The sequence below is a fragment of the Leguminivora glycinivorella genome, chromosome 11, assembly GCF_023078275.1.
Source record: "Leguminivora glycinivorella isolate SPB_JAAS2020 chromosome 11, LegGlyc_1.1, whole genome shotgun sequence".
In the NCBI taxonomy this organism is placed as follows: domain Eukaryota; kingdom Metazoa; phylum Arthropoda; class Insecta; order Lepidoptera; family Tortricidae; genus Leguminivora; species Leguminivora glycinivorella.
The window spans coordinates 3,023,744-3,041,969 of NC_062981.1; the positions used below are offsets into that span (position 1 = coordinate 3,023,744).

Genomic DNA, 18,226 nt, shown 5'->3' on the forward strand with positions numbered 1-18,226 from the left:
TTAGCTTTAAATGCGCCCCTATTCCTATTCGTCTTTTGATGTAAATACATAGTACAGTTTCCATCAGATACGTCAAGAGTGATTTTAAGCCTCTTTTGTCAAAGTGTGCGGCCCTCGTGGATTCATATTAGCCGTGCAGAGGGGCAGGGCATGCGGCGTGCATGTTAAACAATTGAAGCTCATACCTATAAGTGTCCTGCCGGCGTATTATGATTCCAATTTTATCATTTATCCACGTGGATAAAGCATCCGTCACGCTTTGGCAAGTATGTCAGTGTGAGAGTGACAGTTGTCTTATCCACGTGGACAAGTGATAAAATTGGAAGCATGATACGCCGGCTGCCGGCGTATTATGATTCCAATTTTATCACTTATCCACGTGGATAAAGCATCCGTCACGCTTTGGCAAGTATGTCAGTGTGAGAGTGACAGTTGTCTTATCCACGTGGACAAGTGATAAAATTGGAAGCATGATACGCCGGCTGAGTCGACACTGCATAGCTTACACTAGGGCCACCCCGCCCGCTGCACGCCGAGTCGGCCAAGACCACTCAGGCTTTAGTAGGTACTAAGAATGCGTGTTTAGGCATTTTTTTTTCTAGAATGCCTCAGCCGTTCAAATACATCTGAGGTTCGTAGCCGAATGGCACAAACGCTCACGAAACGAAACGCTCGTAGATATCTATCTCTATCGCTCTTGCGTAAGGGCACGACAGAGCCAGACTACCTTTCGTTGCGTTTCGTATTCGTTTCGCGTCGCAGAAATGCCATTCGGCTACGGCACCTGTACAGTTGATTGGATATTCCATTCCATTATGAAAATATTAGTCAACTTCTATAGAATTTATAGTATTAATGATTTACTGACTTCAGTACCAGGGTCTTTTCAGGATGTAAATTGTAATTAATCGTTTCGTTTTGTATAGAGAGCTATATATACCTATCGATGTAATATATGTTTAACAGTTTATTAATAAAAGTGTTTAACAATTTTATTCTGTTGTTTTGATAGATAACCCCCCGCGTCGATCCTTTACGTATTGCGCGTAGGTTAATATTGGGTTGCAGCAAGTTGCCAAGGCAAAACAAGGTAGAGATGGATTTTTTTTATCATAGCAACACTTTTCTGATACAGAAGTGTCAAAATAGTTGCCACATGCAATGCTATTTACATAGATGGTGGGGTTATTTTTTTTATGCCAGGCCCCAGGCCGTACAGAGGATTACGAAAATATCTACCTATAAGAAATATTAGTGCTTTATATAGTTAATACTTCGCAAGATGCACCAATGAATTCAGCCGGTGGTGTAAAGGAATTCTACTGCGTGCTTTTACTATTTTAATATGTTTTAAGGAGTTAGGTCAGTGAAATAAGAATTCTTTGGTGCATGTTAACCGAAGTTTCTGAGAAAGGGGATAAAGAAAACATGGCATTTATATCAAAAATCAACAGTATAATATATATTTACATTATTTACAGTTTTACAATCGAGAGCGCCTTCACAGAAGGCATAAATTAGGCACTTAACAGTCTTTCACACAGATTCACACACGGGACACGTGCAGCGGTCTCTTATAGTAGGGGGGGTGAGTTCTAAGTAAGGGTGGGGAGTAGCTCGGGGCTTTGCGAGGGGGGCAAAGCGCTTTCCTCCAGACAACAGCTGATTTCCGCGACCACGCCCAGGCGCCAGCCGCTATGCCGCAAGCGAGCCACAGGCAGATTGAAAGCCCATTCGATCCGACCGTTTCTTCCTGATTCCCGGCCTCTAGAGCTGCCAGTAACGCCAGGCCGGACTGCGTTTCTCTCAGGCGAGATTCGTAAACTCTCACCGCTGTACCCGCGGCGGCTAATATTAAATATAGAAGTCCGCAGACGGCCGCTCGGGCGGCGAGCCTTCCGACGCGCTTTGCGCCTCGTGAGTCTAAAGCTCTTCGCACTCTCATGATGCCTGGACACGCGCCGAATGCTAGCGCGATAGATGTCACGAGCAATGCACCTCTTGGCACGCCTATCAAAGCCGCAGCGGCCGCGTCTGATACGACACACGTCCCTGTCAGCTCGTCTGCTGTCACTCTTCTCAAAGCCAAAGCTGCCGCTGTCCAAGCGCCGGCCCAGCCCCAGGCTACTGCATGTAAATACGCTGCCGCTCTCTCTAGAACTTCCGTCGACCATTCGCTAGCAGCTGTTAGGTACCACGCGACGCACGCGTTCGCGAACCAAGCATCAGCGGCCAGTGTAAAGTAGTAAGTTATAGAGAAGAACGCTACGCATGTAGTGGATGCTAGCCCGTCGACGGCGAGCGTAGTTCCCGAGCAGGAGACTATCTTAGCTCCGAGCCAGCCGCGCGCGACGTACGCTAAGGCTATGATGGCGTGGCACGCCGCCATCCACACTACCGGCCTCTCCGGGTAGCGGTATCTCGACGGCTCCGCGCAAAACGTAAGCAACGCGAAGGTGGTCGATAGTAGGGAGAACCAGGCGAGGGTAGTCATGAGGATCTCAGCTGTGCGCTTGTCGCCTTGCGTGTACTGGGCTGGTTGTCCGCACGCGGGCCAGCACTCTCCTGTGGGGGCTCTAGTGTGCGCCGGTGGGCAGCCGTGTTCGCGTAGATCTTGTTCGTGGAACGGCCACCTTGGTGGTGGGGGTGGTTCTGGTTCGGATTCGCTGGCGTTGGGCGGGCGCATGCAGAGTCTCCTGTCTGCTCTGAGCGGGAAGGCGGTGCAGTCTAGGGTGAGTTCGTGGAGTTGTTGCTTGCAGTCGTCGGCGACGGTCTCGCAGAGCGCGCGGCAGGCGCTGACGGAGCCGGAGACCTCGCGGGTGCAGAGGGGCACGAAGGCGGAGCACAGCAGGAAGCGCGCGTGCGGCGAGCACCCGCTCGACAGGATGCCGGCGAACGCACCCATCTGGAATAACGAGAAATACATATTTAGCACTTGAGTCTCTAAATACATCTAACAACTTTTGAATTAGGTTTTCAAACATTTTAAGCCTCCGCCACACGTAAAGCGTTTTGATAGCGTAGCGTTAGCGGTGCGCCGGCGGAACGCTGGCGTTCCGCTCGCAATCCGCGTTCGTTAGTTCCCGCCGGCGTCCGTTGGGCGCAACGCCAGCGTTCATCCGGCGCACTGCTATCGTTGCGCTTCGCTAACGCTCCGCTAACTCTCCGCTACCGCTCCGCCTACGCTATCAAAACGCGCATGTGTGGCCGAGCTTTAAGAAGACTGATGAGTACATTAGAAATCGACGTTACGAGTACATTAGGTAGGTATCGATACGTTTAAAAATAATGCTAAGGCCGAACAAAAAATCTTAACCACGACTTCACGCCTCATCACACCTTTTTTGCCACAAAAGGCAAATGGTCAAGGATTTTTTTGCCGCATCTACTCGTACAAATGCATCTGTAGAACTAATTATCGACAATGATCTATCTACAAATGTACTACAAATGTACATATGTAGGTACGCCATTAATACCTATAATTAAGTAAAGGTAATGTTCTATTAGCCTCCCTTCTAATCGCACTAATCAAATCAGTAACAGGAAACTGCCAACCCGTTCCTCTGTTCCCATGCCAATTCTGGCAAAAACAACAAAGTGAACAAAGGCAAGGTCGCGTTTTTGCGGATGTCAGAATGAAGGGACTCCGACTGACGAGGCAGCTTTTTGTAAAGGGTCGCGGTGACTTGTGTGACGGGTTTAGGGCGGTGAAGTTTGTCTTGTGCTTAATTACTGATTTACTGACGACGAATTAAGGAATAGTGCGATAATAAGGTAGGGCTTCAGAGAGGCTAACATGTGTTTATGTTTGTAGGTAGGTAATGTAATGATGATGTCATGTATTGGCGCAACATTATTTGTGGAAGTTATTACTTTTTAACCCTCAAAAACCGACGGGGTGTTATAAGTTTGACGTGTCTGTCTGTCTGTCTGTGTGTATATCTATCTGTGGCATCGTAGCTCTCGAACGGATGAACCGATTTAGATTTCGTTTTTTTTTTGTCTGAAAGTTGAGTTAGTCGGGAGTGTTCTTAGCCATGGTTCATGAAAATCGGTCTACTACGTCGCGGTCGGGGTATTTTTTTAAACTTTAATTTTGTGGTTAGGTTATTACATTGTACAGCTGTTTATTGTTGACATAAACTAATTCGGCATTATGTCAGTATGCTATGGACATGCCATGTAAAAAATCGACGTGTAAAAAAAATTTGAAGAGGTATGAGTAATACAGATTTACTTTGCCTTTGAAAATGTAAGGCAAGGCTTATTTTAAACAAGTTTCTAAGCAAAAACACACATTGCATGCCTGCAGCGGCTGCGGACTTTAACGGTTCGCCAGGCATTGTTAATGTGGAGCAAAAACGGAACCTTGGTCCTCGGCCGCGAATGCCGCAATTAGGGATGCTTCTGTGGGAATGCACGCTTCGACGGACCTGATATTTCGGGCATGCAACTGCATTTAGACTAAGTTTGATGACGTGAACGTTTGTTTGATTTATTTCAATGTTAAGGCATGATTTTAACTGCTTAGAAGATATGGTTTTATCTTCTAAGATCGGCCAGCGGCTGGCTTACTGTTAATATATCTTTATAGGACTCATTTTACACTCTTATTAAGTAGTTTGTATTTATACACAATCTTTCGTATTGCATATTTTGTTTAATGTTTAAGACAAAATATTAATACTTATGTAGTTTATTGTTATTGAATAGCTAGAAGACATCTATCTAGCGTGCAATATGAGGCATAGAAAAAAACTTCAAAATCAATTTTAATAAATTTAGCAATGCCGTAATAATAAACATACCGTACGGTAGCTACGAGAACCATTCATACTTCGATCAAAGAGATCACTGATATGGTACCAAATTCATTCATATTTGCCTTCTAAAAAAATATCTATTCAAGTTACAACAAACTTCCTACTTCCAAAATTGCGATAACAATCTACAAATGTCTCTGTCAACACGGAAGCTCCGATGCAATCTAAGTTAAGATCTTATCTATTGAATATCCAATTCAAGTCCCTAAAAAGTATCAAATCCCGTCTAATATTACGTGAACCTTTTAAAGGTTTTTTCTAAACTATCTTTTCTTATACTTTTGAAGACTTTTTACTTAGATAACCCGCCGATACCCGGCGTGTAATTCTATTAGGTGCGCGAGCGCAGGAAAATTTAGTTCACAAGAACCTATTATGAAACATGTGTCGTGATAGTATTTTTAAGTCTACCTACTTCTATAATTATAACTAGGTTCTTCAAATTTGAATAGTCTTAACTTTGTCATGGCAAAGGCCAAACAAATTGTATGTTGTTCTCTCATCTTCGATGCAATTGCGGATAGTCAGGTGGTGATGGTGAGTGTTGTATAACAACAGCGACAAAACTTTGATTTCGTGTTGTTGGCGCGAAAGGGTCAATGGGTAATAAGTGTTTAACCTAACAATCAATCTCTATTATTTACGCTACCTGAGATTCTATACCGCGAAAAACAAAAATCTAAATGTCTTCATCTGGCTATTCGAGCACCGTTTTGCAGTGGAAGCTCTGTTAGTTCGTCTGAGGCCTCGAATTCTGTGCATTGGCTGTTCTGTAAGCCATTGCAACAACACCGCTATTCATCCTATTACCGCGGCTCGCCGGTTTAGTTTTTACAAACACGGGACAAAGACGGGCAAACAAACTGTTTGCGAGCCGAAGAGCCTTCTGATGTCCACGTCGTAAGGTAAGATGCTTTGGTTAAGGGGCAGCTATAACTTTAACTTCATCGTATCGTACCTATTAAATATCGTACTGACGTCAAAAGTTTATTTTCATATGAAAATTCGCATGAATTTTTCACTTTTTAAACGTTGTTTGGAAGATTATTATTTTAAAAGTTGTACGTTTTGGACGCGAGAGTAAGGTTACGAATAAAAAATTAAGCGATATTTTTTTTCGTTTCCTACGTTCATAAAAAAATAAGTAAGGTATTTTTATTACAGAGAAACCACAAAAGACAGATGGAAAGACATTCTTTACCACAGACCACAAGAAACATCGTACTGATCGAAATAAATTACTCCATTGACGCAATGCTAGGTTCAATTATAGGTAACAATTAAATGTAGTTGCGTCACCAACAAGTGTATTTTAATTACTTAGGTATTTACGAGGCAGCCGTTTTTGAAACACAAGATCTTTTGTAATGTACCGCTGAAGGCAGGCTGTAACCGGACACATGAAATAACAAACATGCGATATTTAATAACATACATTCGTGGAAGTGGACTTCGGTGCGAAATACCTAAAGATTTAATTTAACGTTTGGAATGTTCTCACGTAGTTTAATGTAGGTAACTACAGTACCTCCAGGTACCTAACACTAGTTATTAATAACATTTAGCTGTGCGCATGGGCTTTACCTAACAGAAATTTAGAATATTGATAATTTTGCGATGGAAGACAAACCAGCCAGATTCTAGGTTGAATGACAGCGACTCAACTCCGCAGCTGTCGTTTAAATCCCAGCTGATTTCAAGTCAATATAAACGAATAAAGGCATTTGTTTTGAGTGGATAATGGAACATTAGACCACCATGAAACTGTGACAACGTCAATGTCCTCGATATTACCTTAGAAAGAAAATCGTAAGGAATCTCATACCATTTGTCAATTTGTCATGGTTTCTCGGTGACATCACGGACATCGCTCCACTTCACTCGTTGACAGCACGTATCATCTGTCTACTGTCTACCCCTTAACAAAAGTTAGATCAAACATTCCCCCAAGTACTTTCGGATGTTTTCGATCGCTTTCAAGGGTCTATTGATACGTACACCAACTACTTACTTCATACATTTAGTCGAAAATAGACCTTGTTCGTATAAACAGTCAGTTTAATTGAACTTTGTATTAAGTATGATCTTAATACTTCACAGAGTTTGTTTACATTTATCTAATCCATTGAGGTTTAGAACCGTATTTATTTGGTCGAATAAACATCTTGAGTGCCGAATCGTTGAAATGACGGGGCTAAAGAACTCTTTTATAACAAGCTACCATTTCAGGGTTCCATACAAAAAGTTATCCTTTTCCGAGAACATATCTGATGTTCAGTTAACCGTATAGGTATTTAAAACATTTAATAATTGATGTGTTATGCTCTGTAACTCAAGTATTTAAAGACGTGTGGCAAGTATTGTGCAGTTACAGAGACTTGAAATACCTTTCTGGTATATTTTAGTTAGGTACTTAACACACATTTTCGGATGACTTAGAAATTCAAATATTTAGGTAGATTTCTGAAATGAATGCCTCGATTTGTCGTAAGTAGCCAGACAGTGCCGTTAGATGGACATTTAAAAGAAGTAGAACTGACAATTTTCCCGCATAGCAAATTATTGCCATGATTTTCTCAGATATAAATCGTCGCTTAGAAACTACTGCCTTTTAAGATGGAATGAGTTATAATTATAACAGATATACTAGTACTCTTTAGATAGTCCAAACAGGTGGACAACCAGCCGGGATCCATTTTGGTCGCACATCAAAGCTATTTAGTTTCAGCCACTCACAGTAAAACAGACGTTAAGTTAAAGTTTGGTATAAACATTCATCAACCCAGCGTCAGCGCACAAAGCAACGTGTGACAAAAAAATAATTACCGGCGCGGCCGAAAATAGCCTGCGCCGGCGCTTTGATGTCAGCCAGCGCGTATCGTAGGGCTGGCGACTAATAAGTTTTAGAAATACTGTAATAGGTGGATGATTAGAGGGTTGGTTGCATTTTAGGAGGACAATCTAAATGAGGTCTCCACGAGCACCTTTGAGACCGTCATTACTTTTTAGAATGCGATTCGGAACCGTGCGGTGCGTATGCGTACTAATACGCACAGTAGGTACTAGTACCTAATCAGTGCGCAAGTTTTGAGAAAAACAAAAAGACAAGACAATAAAAACAGGTACCATGAGGTGGATAAAAAAATATAAATAAACTACGACTAGTTATCATAGTAGGTAGTCGACCAGTCAGTTTTATATAAGAGTAAGCCCATTAAAAAAAAATACGCACTGAGAACTCTACTTGGTACTAGCCTTTATCAATTTCCTATCGGCATAGTTGACTTGGATTACGAATTACGATCTCCAAGTAGATTAAAGAAAGTTCATTAACACTTCCGGTATCGACAACAGTGCCAACCCTATCCGTCTTTGATGTTAAGGCCAGTTGGTGCCGACCGATGCACCGGGGTCGGACCGACATGCTTTAATATCACATGCGTGTCGTATCGCCGTCGCGTGTCGTGTCGACACGGCTTTATTGCCTTTTAGATGTTATGAAACTACTGAATGAATAGAAAATGGGCTACATTTTGAACCACTTGTGAAGTGGTTATTTTAATATTTTTAATCGATTATGGTTCTACACAATTATTTTAATAAATTAAATTTACCTATTTTACACAGTAATTGAGTTGTCTGGAAAAGATCGCTTTATAGACATAAAATCGTCTGTTGTTTTACCTCTTCTAAGTTGCTGTGTATAGTTTCCTGTATTGAGGTGTACAATAAAGAGTATTTGCAATGTATTTTAATAAAAGTACAATGTACTTAATATAACGAATACTAGAAAGCTGGTATGTTTATTGACTGTGTCACTACATCTCATAGGTACAAGAGGAGATATGTAAAAGAAAACTCCGTGCACGCGCCCCGTTACCGTAGAGAATAATCCATACTTAATATTATTAATGGTAAAGTGTGTGTGTCTGTTTGTTTGTCCGTCTTTCACGGCAAAACGGAGTGACGAATTGACGTAATATTTTAAGTGGAGATAGTTGAAGGGATGGAGAGTGACATAGGCTACTTTTTGTCTCTTTCCAACCCCCCGACTTCCTTAAAAGAGGTTTTGTATGGAGCACTCCGCAATTTCCGAATTTAACGCGAGCGAAGCCGCAGGAAAAAGCTTAAATTAAAAAAAAAGTTATAAATCGCTTCATTTTCATTCCATTTACTATCTACTTAATCAGTTTCTAATCACAATTAATAATTATAGAGCGCACGTTTTTGTAAAAGTTCGTGAGAACAATCCGAAGTTTTACACGATTGTATTGTTTATAAAGATCTCGCGTGACAGCACTACCTACGGGTCGCATTACGGATGTTGTTATAAACATATTGCCACTTAATAGCTCCGTACAATGGGGTGTTGAGTTTCTTGAAAACTCAAGGTGAGATCAATATTAAACATCTGTAGGCACGAGTAAATGTTTGAATAAACTACATGATGAAATGACATTTTTTATTTACATGCCAAGTCAGTACGGGTACGTAGTCAAATTGCACAACGCTCACGAAACGAAACGCTCGTAGATATCTATCTCTATCACTCTTGCGTATTGGCGCGACAGAGCCAGACTACGTTTTGCGGCGTTTCGTTTTCGTTTCGCGTCGCAGAAATGCCATTCGGCTACGGGGCCTGTCAGTAGCGGTACCGTGAGTGCGTTTTCACATCAGATATCAGATGTAGGAAGGATTTCAAAGGCAAAAATCAAAGACGGCGGCTTACATATATGAGATATCGGTCCTCCTTCCGATATCGGATCGGATAATGTGAAAACGCACTTAGGGTGCATTCCACACATTTTGGTCGCACTATATACTATATACATAATATCTCATCATATTCTTAACGCTTTCGCTGACAGTGCTCCGCCTGTCACTGAAAATACATATACGGGTTTTTCTGCGACAGTGGTTCGGCATAGTGTCAGCGAATGGGTGAAGAACCTTCAAATCAAGAGTGAACAGGCATCTTCTGGGCGAGCTCACTCCATCGTATTAAACCCAATTTAGACGGCGTGCGAACTCGCATGCGATTTTAGTTACATTGCGGGCTATTGAGGGTACATACAATTTTGCACAGCCATCAAATACCGCAATGTAATAAAACTCGTATGCGAATTCTCGTACCGTCTAAATGGGCCCTTAGGCTTTTGGCTAGTCTGGACTAGTCTATGACTAGACTCTTGTCTATGGAGTAGATAATCGCCACGGAATGCCATTTTTCTTTCTGCTTTTAAGCTCCTGAAACTTTACTACATTTAATTTTTTCTTTAACTTGGCTCAAAAGTTTTCTTCCCTTGCTTCTGTTTTTTCTATTACTGCTAACGTAAATGTCATATGACAACTCGTGGTAACCGTACCTCAGATCACGGAACTTGTCATTAATAATCAAACAACTGACAGACACCACTTAATTTCCATCAAAGACAACGTTTTTAACATTATATCCATGAGTCATAGACAAAAGATTAATCACGACTTCAAAGACAACTGCTTTATTTTCAAGGCGTTAAATTAGTTTACTTTGTGCATTCCCCGTCAAATATATCGGACATGCCGGGGTGCTCAAAAATATCGGAACACACTCTTAATGCCTTGGAAACAGACACACGGGAGCCCATTTATGAATGTCGACCATTCGATTTCGTGAATTTCGTTCAATAATATCCCCACTACTAGCGATTTAAAATGTTGTTACCGAGTGGTTAGCCGTCCTTTTACAAAAATAGCATTTTGTCGTTTTCCAGTGTTTCTACGCAATAATTTCAAACGGCGAATTCGTGCATTCGAAATTCAAAAATCTGTCTCCTGTGTGCGTAACCGAAAGCCCAAACGCTTCACGATTCGTGAGCGTTTCGTGAAGCGTTTTGTGCCATTCGGCTATGCACCCTGGTCAGATATTTGTGCGCGCCTTGTCAGCTCTGAGCACAGAACCTCTGATATATTTGATAGCGACTTTAAAAGTGTATAATATGTACATGTGTTAAATCTATTTACACATACTTCAATGTTTCGCATTCTCCCTGTTCTATTTATTTATAGTGCACTTATAGTAACATTGCTACTAGCTAAGCTAAAGCACTCTTTAATTCTTTATACTTTAGAGTTGAAAATGCAATGTGTGTAGATGGATTTGAGCGCACGTGTTAAACGACACGGCACTTCAAACGTACCGATATAGCGGATCAAAGTGACTGTCGGTTAATAATTAACTTTGAAGATAAAAAAAGAATTGTATGATGTAGAACCGTCTGGGGTAGTCTTTATTAAAAAATTGGCTCTTTGTTAAAAATGGATAAGCTAATTATGATACAGTATACACTTAATTAAGCTCCTATAATGGCCATAATATTTCCGAAGGAGTAACAAAATCTTCAAAGGGGTTTTCCAATTAGATTATTTTTTAAATTGCATTCAAAACGAATTGAAGAACTACCATAGAGTTTATACTGTGTGTGTAGTGTTTTAAATACGGGGTAGGAACAACTCTCTTAGTTTGAGTATGAATACACTTTTATGACATCGTTTTAGTGATAAGAGGATGCAACAGACCGACAAACAGATGTCCGGAAGCGAAAGTGACCTTTTTAAGGTTTCCTTAATTTCCTTTTTACCTAATTGAACTCTACAACAAATCATAGTTACCTACTTATAATAATTTTCGTTATTTTTGATGTTTAAACATAATTAATTCACTAAAACAAGACGTGTCAAAATTGTTTATCTTTTTTCTGATGCAAAAAGAAGTGGGTATAATTCATAAACATATATTTCAGGCCAATAGTCTGAAAAATGAACTCTCCCGTTTATTTCGGCCTTGTGCTATTTTAGCTGCGGTAAACAAATCTAGCCACATTTCTGTATACACTCGTGGCGTATACAAACAACGTATACTGTATATTGTATACAACGGGAAGTCTTCATTGGAGCGGGAGCCCTTTGATGTATAAATTGAATTAGGGCTGTCAAAAACATAGGCTTTATTTTTAATTTTGGAAAGGAAAAATCTTAAGGGAGACAACACTTTAGTACAGTATTTAAATTATTTTAATAACACTTACATAAAAAACCCATACAATAAATATCATAAACTAGGCAATTAAAAAAAAACGAAAAATCTAAGTCTAAAGAGAGCCCCTGCCTGAGGCATAGTGCCCAAGATTCTGGCAGCATTTCCTCGCTGAATCGAAATATTTATACGTTGAGCGAGGAAGCTGCCAGCTCTTTTGTCCCCCGTAGTATCAGTACAGTATTTAGTAGCAACTGGTGAGGTGTAGATAATGGTGTAAATTACTGTAGAAATGTATACTTCATTACTTTAATGCTCTGTCATGATATACACGCATTTTGTTATGGTAGGTAAATAAACTAAGATAATCTAAATTAAGGTACTTTTATCTTACGATATCATTCTCTAAAGATATGTAGGTACCCACGAAACAGATAAACATCAGCTCGTTATCAGATTTCTAGATTACCTATGTGTGCTACTGACTTTAGTGTGCGTGGGGGATTATCAGCATTATACTTTGTACTATCTAATTGATAGTTTTGCGGCGCCGGGCGATTCACAATTTTGCAAAAGGACTGTTCACATCGGGTTTATCATACGATGTTTTTCAGTACAGACGGTTTGAACTCTGAAGTTTCGACTTGACAGGAAATGCACCACTCTGCGTTTTAGTGTGGGTAATAAGTTTTTGCAAAAAAATCATTTTTGGTACAAGCTTTTATCGCCGACTGTACCTTTGATTGTGATTTACATATGTGTTCAAAATTTCAACTCAATCGGACACGGGAAGTGGGTCAAATTAGCTTCTACGTTTTGACGCACACACTAACATATTAACAAGGCAAGTTGAAATAAAAGCTTGTAAAAAGCACCACCTGGGGCCCGTTTCTCGAAAGGTACAAGCCTTGTATTACAAGTGTGTTTCCATGACAACCCATACGATTTGACAGTTCGCGCACTTGTAATACAACGCTTGTACCTTTCGAGAAACGGGCCCCTGCAGGGCAATTATGGTCTGTCATTAAATACAATCTATCGTCTACCGAAAGTGGAATTATATTGTAGCTCAAAGCATACTAATGTTATAAATCGGGGTTTAATAAAACGAACGCCTGATTGCTAAAATGGCTACACCGACCATCAGACTTCAGAAATCAACCCCGACAGGCAAAATAGCATGATTGGTATGTGACAACAGAATTTAAAATACATATTCAAGCTATTATCTGATTCATCAAAGGTGTAGGTAATACCAACGTAGCCATTTGTATAATTTAGTACACAAGTACACATGTAACCTTTAAAATACATGACTGGCGACAGTCAAGCACGAGATAGCCATCTTGATAGCCATCGCGAGCATCTGCCTATTAGCAGCCCTGCTCAAAGACGCCGCTAATGAAAACAGGCCGAGTTGCAATTGAATGCGGTGGGCGGTTATTCGCAAAACCAGTGGGGAGTGACCTACAGCATCATATGAAAATGAAAATGAAATATTTATTTTTCAAGTAGGCATATTACAATGCGCATATGAACGCCAAATAAAGCTACGCCGGCTCTAACCCTACGCCTCAGCCTCGAGAAGATTTCAGTCCCCCCTCAGTTGGGAGGGGGGTATCCACTATGGGACCGGCAAGAAACTCGGCGGGCAACTTCTTTTCAAAACATTACATCTTATAATTAACATGCATTAAATAACAAGATACAATTTAACATGCAAAAGTATTCATCAAAGAATATGAACAGACTAGGATATATAGATATTCAATAACGTTCTTTAATACTAGAGAGATAGATAGTACCTAAAATCTCTGCGGTTACTTTCGGACTGTTGGGTAAGGCAGAGCCCATAAACCGGATGGATTCCGCCAGATATTGATTAACTTTAGTCACTTCAGTGGGTTAAACTGTTCCAAAACTTCCATTTATTAACAATACTAGCTTTTGCCCGCGGCTTCGCTCGCATTAGAAGGAGACAAAAAGTAGCCTATGTCACTCTCCATCCCTTCAACTACCTCCACTTAAAAAAACACGTCAATTCATCGCTCCGTTTTTCCGTGACGGACAAACAGACACACACACTTTCCCATTTATAATACATATTAGTATGGATAATATTTTTACACATTTTCAAGGTATCTACAATCTTGGTTGGCTTAATATGTGAAAAGACTATTGACGGAATAAACGAAAAAATATTTCGTAATTTTTGCATACGTTCAAAAACGATTTTTCTTCTCTGAAGTTAAAGCCAATGGTTTACCATACACCAACACATATGAAAGATTAACATGCTATTATTTAGGTAGGTATATAATATACTCTGTTGCAATTGGAATTACACACAGAAGTTGCGCGGGCGCGGGTTATTTTGCTATGGGTCTGTTTATTTTGCTAGCCAACGTTACATTACATCCCGCAGAGCAAATATCTAGATTCCCAAGACGGTCACTTACCCGGTTCTAAATTAGGTGAATGATTTGATCTAGTCTATTCCGAGTTAATGTATGTACGCGTACGCTTTGAAGTCATGTAAAACTAGCTGTTTATAAGAATGTATTAAATTTAATTAACTTATTTTTTTTGCCTAACAGATAGGATAGGACAGAGGTATATGCACACTTGCACAGTCCCATAAGAGAGTATATCTTCTGTTTTTTTGTGTCTTGTTGCTTTAAAGTTTCACTTTTCGGGTAAAATTGTCAACTACACTTCCTAATCAAATAAAACTATGGAAACGGATTATATCGCGTATAATGAATTTACAATTCATCCCGACGTTTCGAACACTTTACAGCATTCGTGGTCGACGGTTGACTGAGGAAAAATTACAATGTGCAAAAGCTACCCACATACAAGAAATATTTATGAACCACCACAAATAATATAGATTTTTAAGGCAGGTTCACACACTGTTAATAAAGATAGTTATAACTATCTTTATTAACAGTGTGTGAACCTGTTTTTATATTTATAGATTTTTAAGGCAGGTTCACACACCCTGCCTTAAAAATCTATAAATATAAAAACCTGCCTTAAAAATCTATAAAAATATAAATATTATACAATATTAAAAAAAAAATACAATTCTTTCAATCCCTTATTTGCCAAGAGTGGCACTGTATCTTTAGCAGTTTCATGTGCTCTGTCTACCACTTTATGGGAAACAGACGTAATTGTATGTATGTGTATGTTAAAAAACAAATAATTAATTAATCTACACAAAATTGACAAAAACAAACTGCAAATGTCCAACACCATACAACACAAATGCCTCACAGTCTTCGTCGTGCTTGTTCCATTATCAGATGTACTACTGGATCCCAAGCTTCCACACTTCCTAATTTACCAAATGTACTTCAAATAGGTACATTTAAAATAACTAAGACTTCTAAATACGAGTATGTTTACTCAACTCTTGCGAAGTCTGTCAATATGTGAGGACCATCAAACAAGTTAAGGTCGGCAAACAGTCATGTTCGCGCAATTTCGTGTGTTGACTTAGCTTAGGCAAATTTACCTTTCAATATTAGAGCCAAGAGTGTGTGAAGATAATAAAATAATATGTTTGTTTGTCACGTTCGATGTTTAAATAGATGTGGGACAAATGTGCAGTTTTATGTCGAACCAGACAGCACTAAAATTAAAATAGGTCATATCTTATAATGTAGTAGCATTTAAATTATATTTTGTATATTATCAGCACGGGAAGCATGGTCGCGCGATAGACGATAAAATAGCAGGCCGCCCCTATCGCACTATTTGTAAGTGCGATAGGGACGGCCTGATATTTTATCGTCTATCGCGCGACCATGCTTCCCGTGCTGATAGGTAAAAGACAGCTCGACTGCCCTATCTTCGACATAAATAATCTGCCAAATGAGACTGTCTTCGAAATAAAATAAGACGAACAGCGGGCGTAACACACTAGCTGGATAAACTTTAAAACATCGATCGGTGTGACCCTGTCGCACTTACAAATAGTGCGAAAAGGATGGCCTGACGTTATATGTCGTTTATCACGCCACCATTCTTGCCTGCCAGGCAGGTAATTATGGTCGCGCGATAAATGATAAAATAGCAGGCCGTCCCTATCGCACTATTTCTAAGTGCGATAGGGACGGCCCGATATGTTTTATCATCTATCGCGCGACCATGATTGCCCTACTGGAGACTATCCAGCAGTGACAGAAAAAAAAATGTCTTTCAACCTGTGGCGTCCAAAATAAATGTGTTATTATTTTTGTATCTATTGTAGTAAGACCTCGGCCGCGAACCTTGACGACTGACGACCCAATGTTTCATGATACAAGGTCAGCACTCAATAACGAACCTAAATGCGACTGCATATCACCACATCCATTATTGTCATCCAGTTCCGACCAGAATAAACGAAAAAAAACCGATTCGCTTTATACACTGCCCACGTGAGGCACATTCAGATCTTGAAAACACGACACTCATTTAAATGTTCCTCTTTAATTGGTTGAGTATTGGTATTAATGTTGTTGAAATCTGAATAAGCTTCGTCGACCAGACATGTTGACAGAACAATTCGAGTTACAGTTTCAGTGGGTTTTGAGAAATATTTTTGTTTACATTCTTCGCGGGAGCGTTATGGTTAGTGAGATGTAGTTTAAATGAGCCACATAATGCCACATATTCGTTGAATAAAATTGTTTACATTGCGAAACGAGGTTGATGTGGTTACATTCAATATTACTATGTACTATGTACTAAGTATTTTGCAAACTAAAAGAATCGTATACTTGTGTACCTACATCAAAAGACCTAACAGAAATAAAGGTCAGCCAGGGCATTAGGGCCTAGGTGGGTGAAAAAAATACTCTCACTGGATAGAAAATGTTAAGATAAACAGTCAGCATACATTCTGTATTAGAACAGCCAATTTTTCACGATTTCTGGGTTGGTCTTACAGTAAAAGTTGCTTAATAAATTATCACAGATCATGAGATCACAGTGCACTATATAAACGCCCTGTATGTACACAGTTTTGCCATTTTAAAGTACATCACGACAGTCAAAAAGCCTTAACCTTGCAATCGAAGTAAACTCATGCCTCTAAAGGCTCGCGAGTAATTGACAACTGAACGGGGCGGCTGTCGCGTCAGGCATAAACAGTTTTTAATGGTTATTTATGTGCACGAAGCCACAGTATAAATAATACCAGTAATAAGTGTAATAACTCTTCTAACAAATGTACGCCGCGCGGTGTGCACACAAGCGCATCGTGTACGTACGCAACACATGCAAGCGGATTAACGTGGATAAGAATAATATGTATAATATTTTTTGCGTTTTCTGACTAATATGATGTGGTATTGTTATACTAATAAATCAAAACGAACTATTTTGCCTCAATGATCTAAAGTGAATCTTGGCTTCCGAAATGAGAGATCGCCACCTGTCCCGATCCTGCGCAGCCTCTTGCCAGTCACTGACTTGAAGCTGACGCAGACGCTGCCACACTGTCCTCCCAGCGATACCTGGGTCTGGTTTTTGTTATACTAATACTTATAGTTAATAGTATTAGATAACAGCATCTTCCTTTGGAGGAAGTCGAGTAACATACATAGTAATTTTGTTTAACGCAGTAGGTACCTTTCGCCACTGCCGGAGAGTAACTACTGAGTCGTCCTTATACTGTGACAAGCGAATTAATCGCAATAACTCTTTAAAGGGCATAAGTGAGTGTGATGGGACGACGCATGCGACTTTTTGAAAGGAAAAATGCGTTTAAATGCGTACGTGCGTCGAGGCGGCGCGTTTGGTGTAGGCTGTATTCATATGGAAACTATGTACCAATGCTATTACACGTAGTACGTCTGTAGTCTAGAGTAGTAAGGAAATGTTGTACTATAGTTCCATGGACTAGTCCGTTTTTGTGGATAATGATAGTAAAATTTATTTATCAGAAGAATAGAAATAGCATACGTGTAGGTAATAATACGCTGTGTCTAGTGTTGTGCAAGTTGCGTGAACTTTCCAAAAAAATCTTAAATTTCATGAAAAATTCACGAAAAATAAAAAAGGGAATTTAAATTTATGAAATGGAAAATTTCCACCCATACAATTGTCCATACAAAATACCGGAAGTTTCCGAAGTTTTCCTATGTGAAAATTTCAGAATTTTGGAAACTTTCCGTCGGCACATCAGTACCGGCTGTGTTAAGCTCTTTAGTAACCACTAAGAGTACACTAAATAATACCTAATTATGTATATTCGTTCATTTATTGTTGCTTTTCCGTGGTATTACAATGAATTCCTTAGCTAAATTCCTTATCATCCATTAAGGCATTATCTGCATGGACTTATGTTGTCTTAACTGCTTAGTTGCTTACTCTACGCATCATGGAGAAA

General features: G+C 39.9%; 1 protein-coding gene across 1 annotated transcript in view; it reads right to left on the reverse strand.

Moving 5' to 3' along the window:
* Window positions 1-1,434: 1,434 nt before the first annotated feature.
* The window catches only part of LOC125230985 (frizzled-10-like), a 31,247-nt gene continuing 14,455 nt past the window's right edge, over window positions 1,435-18,226 (reverse strand). Inside the window, exon 2 of the mRNA XM_048136307.1 lies at window positions 1,435-2,905. Within this exon, the coding sequence (XP_047992264.1) occupies window positions 1,547-2,905 (1,359 nt within the window). The 3' untranslated portion in view covers window positions 1,435-1,546. The remainder of the gene's footprint in view (window positions 2,906-18,226) is intronic.